Genomic DNA, 16,681 nt, shown 5'->3' with positions numbered 1-16,681 from the left:
AACAACCACAAAGCGACACACAACAACCAAAGAGACACAAAACAACCAAAGAGACACACAACAACCACAGAGACACAAAACAACCTCAAAGAGACACAAAACAACCACAAAGAGGCACAAAACAACCAAAGAGACACAAAACAACCACAAAGCGACACACAACAACCAAAGAGAGACACAAAACAACCAAAGAGACACAAAACAACCAAAGAGACACACAACAACCACAAAGCGACACACAACAACCAAAGAGAGACACAAAACAACCAAAGAGACACAAAACAACCACAAAGAGGCACAAAACAACCAAAGAGACACAAAACAACCACAAAGCGACACACAACAACCAAAGAGAGACACAAAACAACCAAAGAGACAAAAAACAACCACAGAGACACAAAACAACCAGAGAGACACACAACAACCAAAGAGAGACACAAAACAACCAAAGAGACACAAAACAACCAAAGAGACACACAACAACCACAGAGACACAAAACAACCTCAAAGAGACACAAAACAACCAAAGAGACACAAAGCAACCACAGACACACAACAACCAGAGACACAAAACAACCACAGAGACACAAAACCACCAAAGAGACACAAAACAACCAAAGAGACAAAAAACAACCACAGAGACACAAAACAACCAGACACACAAAACAACCACAAAGAGACACAAAACAACCACAGAGACACAAAACCATCAAAGCGACACAAAACAACCACAAAGAGACACAAAACAACCAAAGAGATACAAAACAACCACAAAGAGGCACAAAACAACCAAAGAGACACAAAACAACCACAAAGCGACACACAACAACCAAAGAGACACAAAACAACCAAAGAGACACACAACAACCACAGAGACACAAAACAACCTCAAAGAGACACAAAACAACCACAAAGAGGCACAAAACAACCAAAGAGACACAAAACAACCACAAAGCGACACACAACAACCAAAGAGAGACACAAAACAACCAAAGAGACACAAAACAAAACAACCACAGAGACACAAAACAACCAAAGAGACACAAAACAACCACAAAGAGGCACAAAACAACCAAAGAGACACAAAACAACCACAAAGCGACACACAACAACCAAAGAGAGACACAAAACAACCAAAGAGACACACAACAACCAAAGAGACACACAACAACCACAGAGACACAAAACAACCTCAAAGAGACACAAAACAACCAAAGAGACACAAAGCAACCACAGAGACACAAAACAACCAAAGAGACACAAAGCAACCACAGACACACAACAACCAGAGACACAAAACAACCACAGAGACACAAAACCACCAAAGAGACACAAAACAACCAAAGAGACAAAAAACAACCACAGAGACACAAAACAACCAGAGAGACACAAAACAACCACAAAGAGACACAAAACAACCACAGAGACACAAAACCACCAAAGAGACACAAAACAACCAAAGAGACAAAAAACAACCACAGAGACACGAAACAACCTCAAAGAGACACAAAACCATCAAAGAGACACAAAACAACCACAAAGAGGCACAAAACAACCAAAGAGACACAAAACAACCACAAAGCGACACAAAACAACCAAAGAGAGACACAAAACAACCAAAGAGACACACAACAACCACAGAGACACAAAACAACCACAAAGAGACACACAACAACCACAAAGAGGCACAAAACAACCAAAGAGACACAAAACAACCACAAAGCGACACAAAACAACCAAAGAGAAACAAAACAACCAAAGAGACACACAACAACCACAGAGACACAAAACAACCACAAAGAGACACAAAACAACCAAAGAGACACAAAGCAACCACAGACACACAACAACCAGAGAGACACAAAACAACCACAAAGAGACACAAAACAACCACAGAGACACAAAACCACCAAAGAGACACAAAACAACCAAAGAGACAAAAAAACAACCACAGAGACACAAAACAACCACAAAGAGACACAAAACCATGAAAGCGACACAAAACAACCACAAAGAGACACAAAACAACCAAAGAGACACAAAACAACCACAAAGAGGCACAAAACAACCAAAGAGAGACACAAAACAACCAAAGAGAAACAAAACAACCAAAGAGACACACAACAACCACAGAGACACAAAACAACCACAAAGAGACACAAAACAACCAAAGAGACACAAAGCAACCACAGACACACAACAACCAGAGACACAAAACAACCACAGAGACACAAAACAACCAGAGAGACACAAAACAACCACAAAGAGACACAAAACAACCAGAGAGACACAAAACAACCACAAAGAGACACAAAACAACCTCACAGAGACAAAAAACCACCAAAGAGACACAAAACAACCACAAAGAGACAAAAAACAGCCACAGAGACACAAAACAACCACAAAGAGACACAAAACAACCACAGAGACACAAAACAATCAAAGAGACACAAAACCACCAAAGAGACACAAAACAACCAAAGAGACAAAAAACAACCACAGAGACACAAAACAACCAGAGAGACACACAACAACCACAGAGACACAAAACAACCAAAGAGACAAAAAACAACCACAGAGACACAAAACAACCAGAGAGACACAAAACAACCAAAGAGACACAAAACAACCTCAAAGAGACACAAAACAACCAAAGAGACACAAAGCAACCAGAGACACACAACAACCAGAGACACAAAACAACCACAGAGACACAAAACAACCAAAGAGACAAAAAACAACCACAGAGACACAAAACAACCAGAGAGACACAAAACAACCACAAAGAGACACAAAACAACCACAGACACACAAAACCACCAAAGAGACACAAAACAACCAAAGAGACAAAAAACAACCACAGAGACACGAAACAACCTCAAAGAGACACAAAACCATCAAAGAGACACAAAACAACCAAAGAGACACAAAACAACCACAAAGCGACACAAAACAACCAAAGAGAGACACAAAACAACCAAAGAGAGACACAAAACCACCACAGAGAGACACAAAACAGCCACAAAGAGACACAAAACAACCACAGAGACACAAAACAACCAAAGAGAGACACAAAAAGTGACCCACAATGTGACCAATTTGTTCAGCTGCTATGTGGAGCTTGTGTTTTATATTATGTATTGATGCATGATGAACAGGATTTAACTGACTGTATTCATCTTTTTAGTTTCACGGTGTAAATGGTGAAGACGGAGAATAAAAATCCACTGTTGCACCCGTAAAGGAGACTCTCTGCATGTTTCATAAAGCCAAAGGCAGCTACAGTGAAACTTGACTCTACAATCGAGACCTCCACTACGCTGCTGCCGGCGGCCTGCTGTCGGCAAAGAGATCCCTCATCCTCCACGCCGACCCACACGTGCCACAGTTACTGCACCACTAAGAGATTTGCACCGGGTGGCGCTGTCCTTTTTTCTCTGCATTTAAAAAAAAAAAAAAAGGAAGGGAAAACGAACTTGAAGTCGGTGTGAAAGGAACTGATACAAGCTGGTCTCATTTCCTCAAATTCATTTCGTTTTAATGACATGAAACGACTGCAAGGAGAAGTCAAAGGTCTGTTGTGTTCTTATTTGTTTAAAAGTGTTTTATGAAATGTGTGATAATGACTGAGGTAAAGGCTTGAGTCTTAATGTTAATTGTGATTGAGTGAAACATTGTGTCATGAAAGCAAAACTCTTGAACCTGAGCAAATATTCCTAAAAGAGTAAAACTGACTGACTAAATTTAAATGCTACTTTGCTCAGGGAAAAATCCTCTTGTTTTGTTTAACCTTCGTCTACAAATTGTAAATGTCTGATGTACATGGTATTAAAAAAAAAAAAAAATTCCATAGGGATTAAATTAAAGCTACCATTCATTTATATCTGAATAGACATAAATCACCTTTAAAATTGTTAATGAGACAAATTTCATACAAACAAAATGTCAACACCTGCTGAAGAATCAGACAAACCCCAAGAGGCACAACATAGCAGATACAGCTCCTGTGACAGAGCTTTAACAGAGAAAGGACTCAAATTGCGTGAACAGCAAGCAAAGAAAAATCAAAAGGAATTCAGCAAAGCTTACGACTCGTGGAAACAGACAGCAAAGGAGGTTCGAATGAGACAAAAGCCTTTTGTTCATCTGATGATCAGGATAAAATGAAGACAGATATTAAACAAAAGAGTGCCTTAGTACAACGCCATTATGAACCCATTCGACGTAACCAAACTGCAACTACAGTTATTGTCAAGAGAATGGACGCATGCATCATATTAACAACTGAAATCTGCAAATTCATCGACAAACGACAGGAAAATGTTGAACAACCCTTCAATGATCAGCTGGAGAAGGAAAGAGTGAGAATGGTGTTAAACAAGGAGGAACATCGATCAGTTTTTGGAAATACAAATACTGAAACTGTTATCTCTGACAAGTCACAAGAATCCAGTAGTCAACTGAGCATTGCCTCCATGTCCTCAAGTAAATGTGCAGACGCAGAGGCAGAACTAGCAGTCAAACTAGAACAAGCAAAGGCTATACAAATAATGAATACTCAACAAGCAAAACTTGACAAATTAGAAAATGAATGGAAATTAAAAGAGACACAAATGCTAGTAGAGATCAAGCAGAAAGAGGCTGAAATGAAATTAAAGCTAGAAGAAGAAAGGACTAAATTAAGGCAGCTACAAGCAGACAATGAAGTGAAGGTTGCAGCTGCTCGAGTGAAAGCATATAGTAGCTCTACTGCCTTTGAAAATGGTTCTCAAGAGACTGACCAGAAATTTAAAGTTGACTGTCAAAATCCTGAAAACAGATCTTTTCTTGACCCTGAAGCAGTCCCATTCCAGCCCCACTTAGCAGCCTGTCAAGCACCAACAACTCCAGAGTATCTCAGCTTAACCCAAGCACTTGTAAGCTCACTCATTTTAAACCGTCTACCTGTGCCTGAACCAATAATATTCACTGGTGATCCTTTAAAGTTCATAGATTGGAAAATATCATTTATGGCCCTCATTGACCAGAAGCCTCTCCCAGTCAGTGAAAAAATGTTTTATTTAAAGAGTTATCTCGCTGGAGAAGCATGCAAGGCTGTCGAGGGATTTTTCTACCGTAACTCAGAAGAAGCATATCGAGGTGACTGGGCAGTGTTGGAAGACAGATAAGGAAATCCATTTATTGCTCAGAGAGCATTCAGAGATAAACTTACAAGGTGGCCAAAAATATCTGCAAACAATCCAACTGCGCTCAGAGAGTTTGCTGATTTCCTTCAGGGTTGTGTGGAAGCCATCCCTCAAGTCAAAGGCTTAGCCATTATAAATGACTGTGAAGAAAATCAAAGGCTCTTAAAAAACTGCCTGAATGTATGGTATACAAATGGAGTCGAATTGTTTTGGAAGAATTGGATAAATCCGGAGACTATCCAAGTCTTGCACGTTTTGCAGATTTTGTGAGAACAGAAGCCCGAATAGCATGCAACCCCACCTGTGCCCCTCTCCTGATGAATACAGCTGCTGAAGTGAGGGTTTCTACAAGAGCCAAGACTTTCAATACAAGTGCAAAGGTTAACAATCCTAATTCAGGAACATTTGAAACTTCAAACTCAACACCAAAACTGCCTTGTGTTGTGTGTAAGGACGAATTTCAGGGTGTCATTCGGTGTCCAACCTTTGCAGCCAAAACAGCTGATGAGAAAAGGGCCATCATTCATGAAAACCATCTCTGCTTTGGTTGCTTAAGAAAGGGACATGTTACAAAGGACTGTAAGAGGTGCCACACCTGTAACATATGTGGCCGACGTCATCCAACCTGCTTGCACATAGAAAGAGACCAAAATCCTGAAAGATCAAGTAGTGATTCTGAAGCCACGGAAAATCTGTCAGACACAGCTATTCACAAGGTTATGGTTCATGCCTTGACACACAATGTTTCTGCCACTTCTAGTATCGTTCCTGTTTTTGTGTCATCAGTAACCGAGCCTCAGAGGGAAATTCTCACCTATGCACTACTTGATACTCAAAGTGACTCAACCTTTATTTTGGAGGATTTAGTAACTGAAATCACTGTGGATGTTCAACCTGTGCAACTTAAGCTCAGCACTATGACAGCCATACAGTTATATAATACAGTTATAGCAAGTAAAACCACATGTGGTCTACAAGTTCGTGGATTCAACTCTGATATATGTCCAATTGAAGCAAGCCTACACAAGAGACTTTATCCCAGTTGATAAGTCCCATATTCCCACCAAAGCTACAGTGCAGCAGTGGCCTCATTTAAAACACCTTGGAGCTGAGTTACTACCACTACAGGACTGTGAAGTTGGATTGTTAATTGGTTACAACTGTCCATCAGCACTGGCGCCTTTGGAGGTCATCACAGGCGGCGAAAACGAACCATTTGCACAAAGGACCACACTTGGATGGAGCATTATAGTATCAACAAATCCTCATTTGGATAGACAAGGAAACCAAAGTTTTGTGCATCGTATTACAGTGAAGGAAACGCCATCAGCCACCGACGTGTTAAAAGTTCTTGAATCTGACTTCATTGAAAGGAGCTGTGAGGACAAGTATGTGTCTCAGGATGATGTCCAATTTATTCAGTTCCTCAGTAATAACATCCAACAGAAAGCAGATGGACATTATGAGATGCCCCTTCCCTTCAAGGGTGATAGTCTACCATTATTGCCATACAACAGGAAGCTGGTTGCTGTTCGACTCCAACATCTTAAGAAAAAGTTAAAGAACAATACGCAGTATTACGACCACTACACAGCCTTTATGAAAGAAATTATCAGCAAAAGTGATGCAGAGCTTGCCCCTCCTGCTTCTCATGGAGAGACTGTGTGGTACATCCCTCATCATGGGGTGTACCACCCCAGAAAGCCATGCAAATTGAAGGTCGTTTTTGATTGCTCGGCAAAGCATCGTGGTATTGCTCTTCACGACACTCTTCTGACTGGCCCAGACCTAATAAACTCATTAGTTGGAGTTTTGTGTTGGTTTAGAAAGGATGCAGTTGCTGTGGTCTGTGACATTGAAAAGATGTTCCACCAATTCAGTGTGTCACCTGAAGGGCATAACTACTTGAGGTTTCTATGGTGGGAGGATGGGCAGTTGGAGAGGGAGCCTCAAGAATACAGAATGACTGTCCATCTCTTTGGTGCTGCCTCTTCCCCCAGATGTGCCAATTTTAGTTTGAAGTACCTAGCACAACAACACAAAATGGACTACCTTGCAGCATCAGCCTTCCTGGAAAGGAGCTTTTATGTGGACAATGGGCTTATCAGTGTATCTTCAGCCAAGGAAGCCAAGAAACTGATTGCTGAAGCACAGGAGCTGTGTAAATGTGCAGGGCTACGCCTTCATAAATTTGACTCAAACCAAAGGGAAGTGCTCTCCTGCTTAGCTATCTCAGAAAGAGCCTCAACCACTGACTCAGTCAACTTCAATCCAAATGCGACCCCAGAAGGACAAGTACTCCGCATTCAGTGATCAGTGAGTAATGACACCTTGAGCTTTAATATCAATGCCAAGGACTTTCCCCCAACTCGTCGTGGTGTCCTGTCAGCTGTTGCCTCTCTGCACAACCCACTTGGTTTTGTTGCTCCATTCACTCTAACTGGGAAGTGTATTCTACAAGAGCTGTGTCGCAGAGGCATTGGATGGGACGATTCACTTCCCGAAAACTTGTGTCCACGGTGGGAGGAGGGGAAGAACGGTCAAGACTTTGGTAACATCAGCAGGGTGGAACTGCACCACTTTTCAGATGCCAGTAATACAGGATATGGAGCCTGCTCCTACCTAAGATACAAGAATGACAACAACGAAGTTCACTGCAGTCTTGTCATGGCTAAGGCAAGGGTTGCACCTACTAAAGTTACAAGTGTTCCAAGACTGGAACTCTCTGCAGCAGTCACATTGGTCAGGATGAGTGTGATGCTGAGGAATGAGCTTGAGATGAAAATCGCTGAAGAATTTTTCTGGACTGACTCTCAAATGCTGCTGGCGTACATCAACAATGAGGCTCGAAGGTTTCACGTGTTCGTCGCAAATTGGGTTCAACTAATTAGAGAAAACGCAAACCCCAGTCAGTGGCACTATGTTGACACAGCACAGAATCCAGCCAACCACGCTTCCAGGGGCCTTCGGGTGGTAGACATCTCCTCAACCAACTGGCTGTCAGGACCCAAGTTTTTGTGGCTCTCTATATCCTACCCTCCTACAGAGCTGCTAGTTGGTGATCCTGAAGTCAAGGCAACTCAAGTGTTTACCACCAATGTCAATGAGGGTGAGGATATTCTAAGCCGACTGAAGCGGTTTTCCAACTGGAGAATGCTTGTCAAGGTGGTTGCAAGAATTAAAAGACTGGGGTCCCACAAGAAACATCCTGGAGACCTTTTGACAGTCAAGGAACGTATTGAAGCAGCTGAGGTGGTTATTAAACTGGTTCAAGAGCAGGCTTTCCCTCGAGGACTTAAGTTGCTTCAAGAAGGTTCTCAAGGTAACAGTCTCCTGAGCTCAAGTCCCCTTTTTTGTCTCAACCACATTTTGGAAGGAGGACTACTCCGTGTTGGTGGAAGCCTGAGACGGTCAAGCCTGAGTTATGATGTCAATCACTCAATCAATCAAACTTTATTTGTATAGCACTTTTCATACATTAAAAATGCAGCACAAAGTGCTTCACAGAATAAAAACAAACAAAAATAATACATACATATTGAAAACCCCCCACCCCCACCCCCACATATAAACACACACACACACACACACACACAGTCAATATAGTCTATAACATGGCTGGGCACTGAGGAACCAGGTGAGGAAAGAACCACCTATGGGGAGCTCATCCACACTGAGAGGCGCTACAGCCCACGGCCACAGGGAGCGCCGCCACAGAGACCACCCCGAGTTAAAGATTAAAATAATATTAATAATAATAATAAATAAATAAATAAATAAAGATTTAGAGACTAAAATGCATAAAGGTTTAAAAATAAATCATTTAAAAGCATTAGAAAGTAAAAAGAACATAATAGAAGAATTAAAAGAGTAAAAGAAATCAGTTAAAAACCAAACTAAAAAGGTGAGTCTTGAGCCTCCTTTTAAAAACATCAACAGTCTCTGCAGTCCTGATGCTCTCTGGCAGGCTGTTCCATAAGTGAGGGCCATAATGGCTGAATGCAGCCTCCCCGTGGGTTTGAGTTCTGACTTTTGGAATGATTAAAAGGCCGGTGCCGGAGGACCTCAGGATCTGTAAGCGTTGATATGGTAAAAGCAGGTCAGATAAATAAGATGGTCCAAGACCGTTAAGACATTTAAAAACTAATAAAAGAACCTTAAAATCGATCCTGAAACACACGGGGAGCCAATGCAGCCATTTTAAAACTGCTGTAATGTGCGCCCCCCCTCTGGTCCTCGTCAGCACTCGTGCGGCTGAGTTTTGGAGTAGCTGCAGGTTAGAGATAGTCTTTCTGGGAGGAACAGAGAGCAGGCATTACAGTAATCTAAATGACAAGAGATAAAAGCATGCATCAGCACCTCCGTGTTAGCCTGAGAGAGAAACGGGCGGACCCTGGCTATATTCTTAAGATGATAAAAACCTATCTTTGTTACATTTTTTATGTGTGAAATAAAACTAAGCTCAGAGTCAAAAATGACGCCCAGGTTCTTCACACATTGTGAAGGTTTAAAATCCTGTAGTTTTGTTAAAAGTTTCTCTCTCTGGCCTTCAGGACCAATGACTAAAACCTCTGTTTTGTCCTGGTTGAGCTGCAGGAAATTCACTGCCATCCATGACTTGATGTCTACAACGCAGTTAAAAAGGGCATCAATTGGCCCTGTGTCATCAGGAGACATGGCGATGTACAACTGTGTGTCATCTGCGTAACTGTGGAAGTTGATGCCGTGCCTCTTGATGGCGTCCCCAAGGGGAAGCATATATAGATTAAAAAGAAGTGGACCTAAAATTGACCCCTGGGGCACCCCACACCTGATTTCATGGGTTCCTGAGGAACATGTATCCATACTTACAAAGAAACAACGATCTGTGAGATAAGAGCTGAACCAGTTAAAAACAGTACCAGAGAGGCCCACCAGGTTTCTGAGTCTGTTTAATAAAATGTGATGGTCTACTGTAGATCCAGTAGTACCAAGACTGTGAGTTTTTGTGAATCGGCATTAAACCTGATCTCATTTAAAATCTTTAAAAGGGCTGTCTGTGTACTGTGGTTCATCCTAAAACCAGACTGATATTTCTCTAAAATACTGTTTCTTTTTAAAAAATCATTTACTTGGTTAAAAACCAGTTTTTCTAAAATCTTACTTAAAAATGGTAAGTTGGATACAGGTCGGTAATTATTAAAAATGTTGGAATCTAAATTACTCTTCTTCAGAAGGGGCTTCACCACTGCTGTTTTGAAGGCAGTGGGGAAGACACCCGTCTGAAGAGAGTAATTCACTATATTTAAAATCTGTTCCTCAAAGAATCCATAAAATGTCTTTAAAAGTGATGTGGGAATCGGATCTAAAAGGCAGGTTGTGGGCTTTACCTGGGAGAAAACTCGACCAAGTGTCCTTGCATCAACCAGGACAAAACCCTCCAGTGTTTCCTCAGGTAAAAGCAATGATCCAGGTGTGTTAAAAATTACATTCTGTTGGTATAAAAGACTGGACCTGATGTCATCGATTTTACTTCAGAAGTGGTCTGCAAAGTCCTCGCAGAGGGCATCTGTTGATATGTTGGATGGTTTATTAAAATTGGTGCTGGTTAAAAGATCAAAGGTGGAGAAAAGAAATTTGGGGTTGTTTTTATGATCGGAAATGAGTTTTGAAAAGTGGGATATTCTTGCCTGTTTGACTGTATTATTGTAGGATTTGAGTTGTTTGCGTAATATTTCAAAATGAACTGTCAGTTTGCTTTTTCTCCACCTTCTCTCCGCACTCCTGCATTTTCTTTTCAGTCTTTTGATATTATCATTTCTCCACAGGGGTGTAGGTTTTGTTTTTCTGATTTTGGTTAAAAGTGGAGCCACTGAATCAAGTGTTGACTTTAATTTACAGTTAAAATTGTCCACAATAAAATCGGCGACTCGGTGTTGAGCTGGAGGACGGTGGAGGCCAAGCGCTGGGATCCCAGTGCACCGTGTCCTGGAGGGCCGCCGTGAGTGAGGCGATCTGGAGCGACTGTTAATGAGCCACGTCCTGGAGAGTGGTCAGCATGGAGGATTTGATGTTTAGCTCACCAGAGAGCCGGCGAATGTCCTCTTTCAGGTCAGAAATCTTTTTGTCTGCTTTTACAAGCTGGGGGTCCACATCGGTGTGCATAGATGTAGCCATATATAGGCTATGCTGGCGGAAGTTTTCCCACCTGTCAAGCAGGCCATGTCTGGCTGTTAAAACCCCTAATTTACAGTTAAAATTGTCCACAATAAAATCACAGGATGCTGGTAAAATCTCTGCAGGAGTGCTCTGTAAAATCTGGATAAAATTTGCAGCCACTTCAGAAGTTAGGTAGCGTTTCCTCACCGTTCTCACCGGGGCCTCCTGATGGCTAAAACTGCTGATGTTAAAATACACACAGTAGTGGTCGGACACAGCCAGGTAAACAACAGAGGACACACCAGTGGACAGGCCATAGGTTATGACCAGGTCCAGGGTCCAGGGTGTGTCCTCTGTTGTGAGTTGGCTGTGTGACGTGTTGTTTAAAATCCATGCAGGTTAAAAGGTTTAAAAATTCTCTGGACATTGGATCTGAGGTATTATCAACATGTAAATTAAAATCACCAGTTATTAAAATTCTGTTATAGGTGGTGTGTATGATTGTTAGTAGTTCTGAGAAATCAGTGATAAAAGAGGTGGAATGGTGGGGTGGTCTGTAAACTGTGATACAAAGAATAGGGAGGCTGCTAAAAACAAAGGCATGATACTCAAATGATGAGTAGCTGTTAAAAGAAACTTCATTTGAGTGCAGTGCGCTTCTGGTTATAGATGCAGTTCCGCCTCCTCTTTTACCCCCCTAGTAGAAAATAAAAAGTTAAAATTTGTTGGGCAGGCCTCGGTGAGCACAACAGGTGCGTCAGTGCCAAGCCATGTTGCTGTTAAAAGAATACTGTCCAACTTGTTATCTAAAATCAGGTCATTTATGATCAAAGTTTTATTTAAAAGAGAGCGCACGTTCAGCACGGCCAGGTTAATGTCTGTGCCGAACATGCGCTCATCATCACAATGTGGTGAGTGTGGAGCAGGTGTGAGGGGAACTAAGTTTTTGGGGTTGCTATTGGTCCATGGTGAAGTTGTTCTGTTAAATCTGTTTGAGATTCTGACTGGGATGGATGTGGATGTGGGAGTGGGTTGGGGATGAACCAAAGAGGAAAGCAGGGGGGCGTGTGCTTCCAATGTATGTCAGTCACATGGGGCACACTGAACAGCGTGCTGAATGTTAGCCGCTAACATGCGGCTGCCCAGCCTGCTCGGGTGAAGCCCGTCAGCCCTGAAAAAAGAGGACCGGTTCCAAAATAAGTTAAAATTGTCGATAAAAGTGAGACCATAGGTGCTACAGGCAGCCTGGACCCATGAATTGAGGGAGAGGAGCTGACTGAAGCGTTCTGCCCCGCGGGACAGTGTTGGCAGGGGACCGCTGATAAAGACCGACTTACTACAGTTTTTTAAAGGTTAAAAAGAGCAACAAAATCCATTTTTGTCTGCTCTGATTGCCAGCGGGGCGTGTCGTTTAAGCCCAAATGGAAAATCAGCCGATTTATGGAGGAAGGGAGTGAATGAAGCAGTTGTGGAAGTTTGTCAATGATGACCGGGACTGTGGCTCCAGGAAAGCAGTGAGTTGTGGCGTTGAAGAAACAAATATTCCTGATGATGCTGTCTCCAAACAACACGGTGGAAGGAGGGAAAAGAGGACGAGGAGGAACACGATGGGGATTGGGTGATTCACGTGAGGCAGGTGGACGGTCCATGCTGCATGACCGGGGGGGGCAGGAGCCCCGGCAGGAGCAGCGCCATCCCGGCTGTGGGAGAGGAGTCCCCCGGAGCGTCTCCGTACAGCCTCCTTTAGGAGCCTCCGACGCGCCGCAGAAGCCGATGTCCGGGATGGGAGTCGATGGTCGGGTCCTGCAGCCGCGGCACTCCGGTCCACAGGTGCCAGCGAGGAAGACGTGGATCCATCCGTGTAGGGTGCTGCAGGTGTACCACCGGCCAGCGGAAAGGAGGCCACAGGACCATTAGACGCTGAGGCCGACTCCTCCAAGCGGGGAGCGGCTGGAACAGCACCGGTCGGCGGGGGAGGAGCCGCAGCAGCAGCGTCTGCAGTGCCAGTGTCTGGATCTCCGTCCGATGCCAGGGTGCTGTAGCGGTTTGACTGTATTATTGTAGGATTTGAGTTGTTTGCGTAATATTTCAAAATGAACTGTCAGTTTGCTTTTTCTCCACCTTCTCTCTGTACTCCTGCATTTTCTTTTCAGTCTTTTGATATTATCATTTCTCCACAGGGGTGTAGGTTTTGTTTTTCTGATTTTGGTTAAAAGTGGAGCCACTGAATCAAGTGTTGACTTTAATTTACAGTTAAAATTGTCCACAATAAAATCGGCGACTCGGTGTTGAGCTGGAGGACGGTGGAGGCCAAGCGCTGGGATCCCAGTGCACCGTGTCCTGGAGGGCCGCCGTGAGTGAGGCGATCTGGAGCGACTGTTAATGAGCCACGTCCTGGAGAGTGGTCAGCATGGAGGATTTGATGTTTAGCTCACCAGAGAGCCGGCGAATGTCCTCTTTCAGGTCAGAAATCTTTTTGTCTGCTTTTACAAGCTGGGGGTCCACATCGGTGTGCATAGATGTAGCCATATATAGGCTATGCTGGCGGAAGTTTTCCCACCTGTCAAGCAGGCCATGTCTGGCTGTTAAAACCCCTAATGCTTGGACCTCCAGTGATTAAAATAACATCCGATTAAATGAAATAAATAAAAACAAAAATAAAAACAACTGATGTCCAAGCAGATAGCTTAAAAGTCACTCCAAAGCTAAAATAAATCAGTTTGAAATCGCGGGTTAGGGAGAGCACTGACAGGCAGCTACAGACGCCAGTTATTCTTACTAAAAATGACCACATTACTCAGTTGATTCTGTCTCATTATCATGTTCAGATCTGTCACCAAGGCCGGAGTCAAACTTTAATCGAAGTTAGAGCAAATGGGTTTTGGGCCATTGGTGGGAGCAAAGCTGTTGCCAAGTTAATACATAAATGTGTGTCATGTCGCAAGCTCAGACGACCTGCTGAGGAGCAACAAATGTCCCAGCTGCCCAGAGAACGTGTTGAAGTCTCAGCTCCTTTCTCGTTCTGCTGAATGGATTGTTTTGTCCCATTTGTTGTCAAACGAGGCTGCAAGGAGTGCAAGAGGTATGGGCTCATCTTCACCTGCCTGGCCTCTCGGGCTGTGCATCTCAAAATGTTGGAAGACTTATCCACAGACTCCTTCATTCATGCTTTGAGGTGCTTTATCAGCCTCAGAGGGGCTGTCCTGCAGCTCCGTTGTGACCAAGGCACAAATTTTGTAGGAAAATGAATTCCAGGAAGCGCTCAAGCAATGTGATATCAAGGCTCTGGAAGCTTTTCTGACCAACAAGCAGTGTGAGTTCGTCTTCATCGCCCCTTCAGCAAGTCACACGGGTGGTGTATGGGAGCGACAAATTCGGACCATTCGTAATGTACTGAACATGACTGTTGCTCAGAGTCAGGGCAGGCTAGATGACCCCTCCCTTAGAACACTGCTCTATGAAGCTATGGCTATTGTTAATAGCCAGCCATTGAATGTTGATGGTATCAATGACCCCATGTCACCTCAACCTTTGACTCCAAACCACCTCATCTTGATGAGGGTGGTTTGGTTTGAGGTGGTTTGAGGTCAAAGGTGGCACGGAATCCGGCGAAACAGTGGATGACATTGTCATCATTAAGGAGGACACTCTCTCGAGACAACATTGGCAACTTGGAAGAGTGGTCGAAACTGTAGAGGGAACTGACGGCCTTGTCCACAGGGTTAAGGTACAAGTTGGAGACCGAAGACTAACAAACAAAGCAGGCAATTGCTCCAAGTCCTCTATCATTGAACGTCCCATTCAGAAGCTTGTGCTCCTCATTGAAAGCGAGTAATTTGCTGTCAGTTACACATTCACATCAGACATATTAAGGTTGAATCTGCCTATGTATGTATGTGTGTAAATTGCTTATGATTTTATATACAATCATTTGTTGATTGGAAATCGTGTATAATTATGAATTGTTTGACCTTTGATGAGCTGGTCCATTATGACACGATTTGGTGGGAGTGTAAGTGACCCACAATGTGTGGAGGTTGTCAGATGTGGGCGCTGTAACCTGTGTCATAATACCTGGGCGAAGTGCCCGGAAGCTTTATGTACCTCCTTACCTCTTTTCCTCTTTTGACTCCTCACAGTAATGGTGATCCTCCAGAAAAGCCGTGAGTTAACATTTATTTGTGCCTTTGTTGAAATTTGTCTTTGTTGTTTCATGGTTTGTTAAATCTCCTGGTTAATTGGTGTTTAATTTTATGTCGGGTAGCGATAGTGCCCGAAATGGCAGATTGACAGGAGGAAAAGAGGACGCTAAATAAAGTTTGCACCCTTGGTGAGCAGAGCGAGGTGCGTTCATGATTTTAATTCTTGATAAATATATTATTAAAATCATTAAATAATGTTTGTAAAGTGACCAATTTGTTTAGCTGCTATGTGGAGCTTGTGTTTTATATTGTGTATTGATGCATGATGAACAGGATTTAATTGGCTGTATTCGTCTTTTTAGTTTCACAGTGTAAACGGTGAGGATGGAGAATAAAAATCCACTGTTGTACCCGTAAAGGAGACTCTCTGCGTGTTTCATAAAGCCAAGGGCAGCTACAACCACACAGAAAGACAAAACATAACATTAAAATCTGAACAGTGACTTTTATTAAACATGATGTGGGGACAAGTGTCTCCCATAAAGGGACAGAGCACGGACACTTCCTCTTGTCTACACAGGGACTCTGAACAGCACACACCTAGACTGAAGACGTCTCACGAGAACAGACGTAAGGACAGACCAAGGACACCCAGAGACAAACCTTGTCGATGTCTCTGATGTTGACGTTGACGTAGGTGGCACAGAGCAGGCGGACCCTCAACAGAGTGTTGAAGGCCCACAGGGAGCGGGGAGGAGAACCATCACCTCCTCCTGGACAGGGAGATGGCTGAGGAGTCCTCCGACTGAAACACAAACAACAAACATCTTCCGCCTGATACCGAACACCTGTGCAGGCTCCTGATTGGCTGTGATACCTGTGTGACAGCTGCTGATTGGCTGCTGTACCTGTACGAAGGCGTGACAAAGCCAGAGGCAGGAAGCTGAGAGTAGAGACTGTCCTTAGAAACCAGCATCAGGTGAGGGAGACGACCCACAATAATACAGGAGCGGATGTACTGCAGACAGACGGACAGACAGGTGGAGACTGTGAGACTGGTGGAGACAGACAGCTGGAGTCAGACAGACAGGTGGAGACAGTGAGAGGGGTTGTTCTGTGACAGTTTGTTTTCAGAGTGAAGTTGTTACCTTGTACTGACTGAGAGGATACTTCTCCAACAGGTACTCGTCACAGCCACACACCTGAGGAGAGACA

General features: G+C 43.4%; 1 protein-coding gene across 1 annotated transcript in view; it reads right to left on the bottom strand.

Annotated features, from left to right (window-relative positions):
* LOC125885349 (phosphatidylinositol 4,5-bisphosphate 3-kinase catalytic subunit alpha isoform-like) overlaps positions 1-16,681 on the bottom strand; it is a 78,758-nt gene that overhangs the window by 49,852 nt on the left and 12,225 nt on the right. Inside the window, exons 9-11 of the mRNA XM_049570832.1 lie at positions 16,615-16,668; positions 16,375-16,484; positions 16,130-16,271 (exon numbers count right to left, since the gene is read on the bottom strand). Of these exons, the coding sequence (XP_049426789.1) occupies positions 16,130-16,271; positions 16,375-16,484; positions 16,615-16,668 (306 nt within the window). The remainder of the gene's footprint in view (positions 1-16,129; positions 16,272-16,374; positions 16,485-16,614; positions 16,669-16,681) is intronic.

Source organism: Epinephelus fuscoguttatus, unplaced genomic scaffold (assembly GCF_011397635.1).
Source record: "Epinephelus fuscoguttatus unplaced genomic scaffold, E.fuscoguttatus.final_Chr_v1 AP022699.1".
In the NCBI taxonomy this organism is placed as follows: domain Eukaryota; kingdom Metazoa; phylum Chordata; class Actinopteri; order Perciformes; family Serranidae; genus Epinephelus; species Epinephelus fuscoguttatus.
Note: the sequence above shows the minus strand (reverse complement) of the source record. Positions and strands in the feature narration are given on the sequence as shown.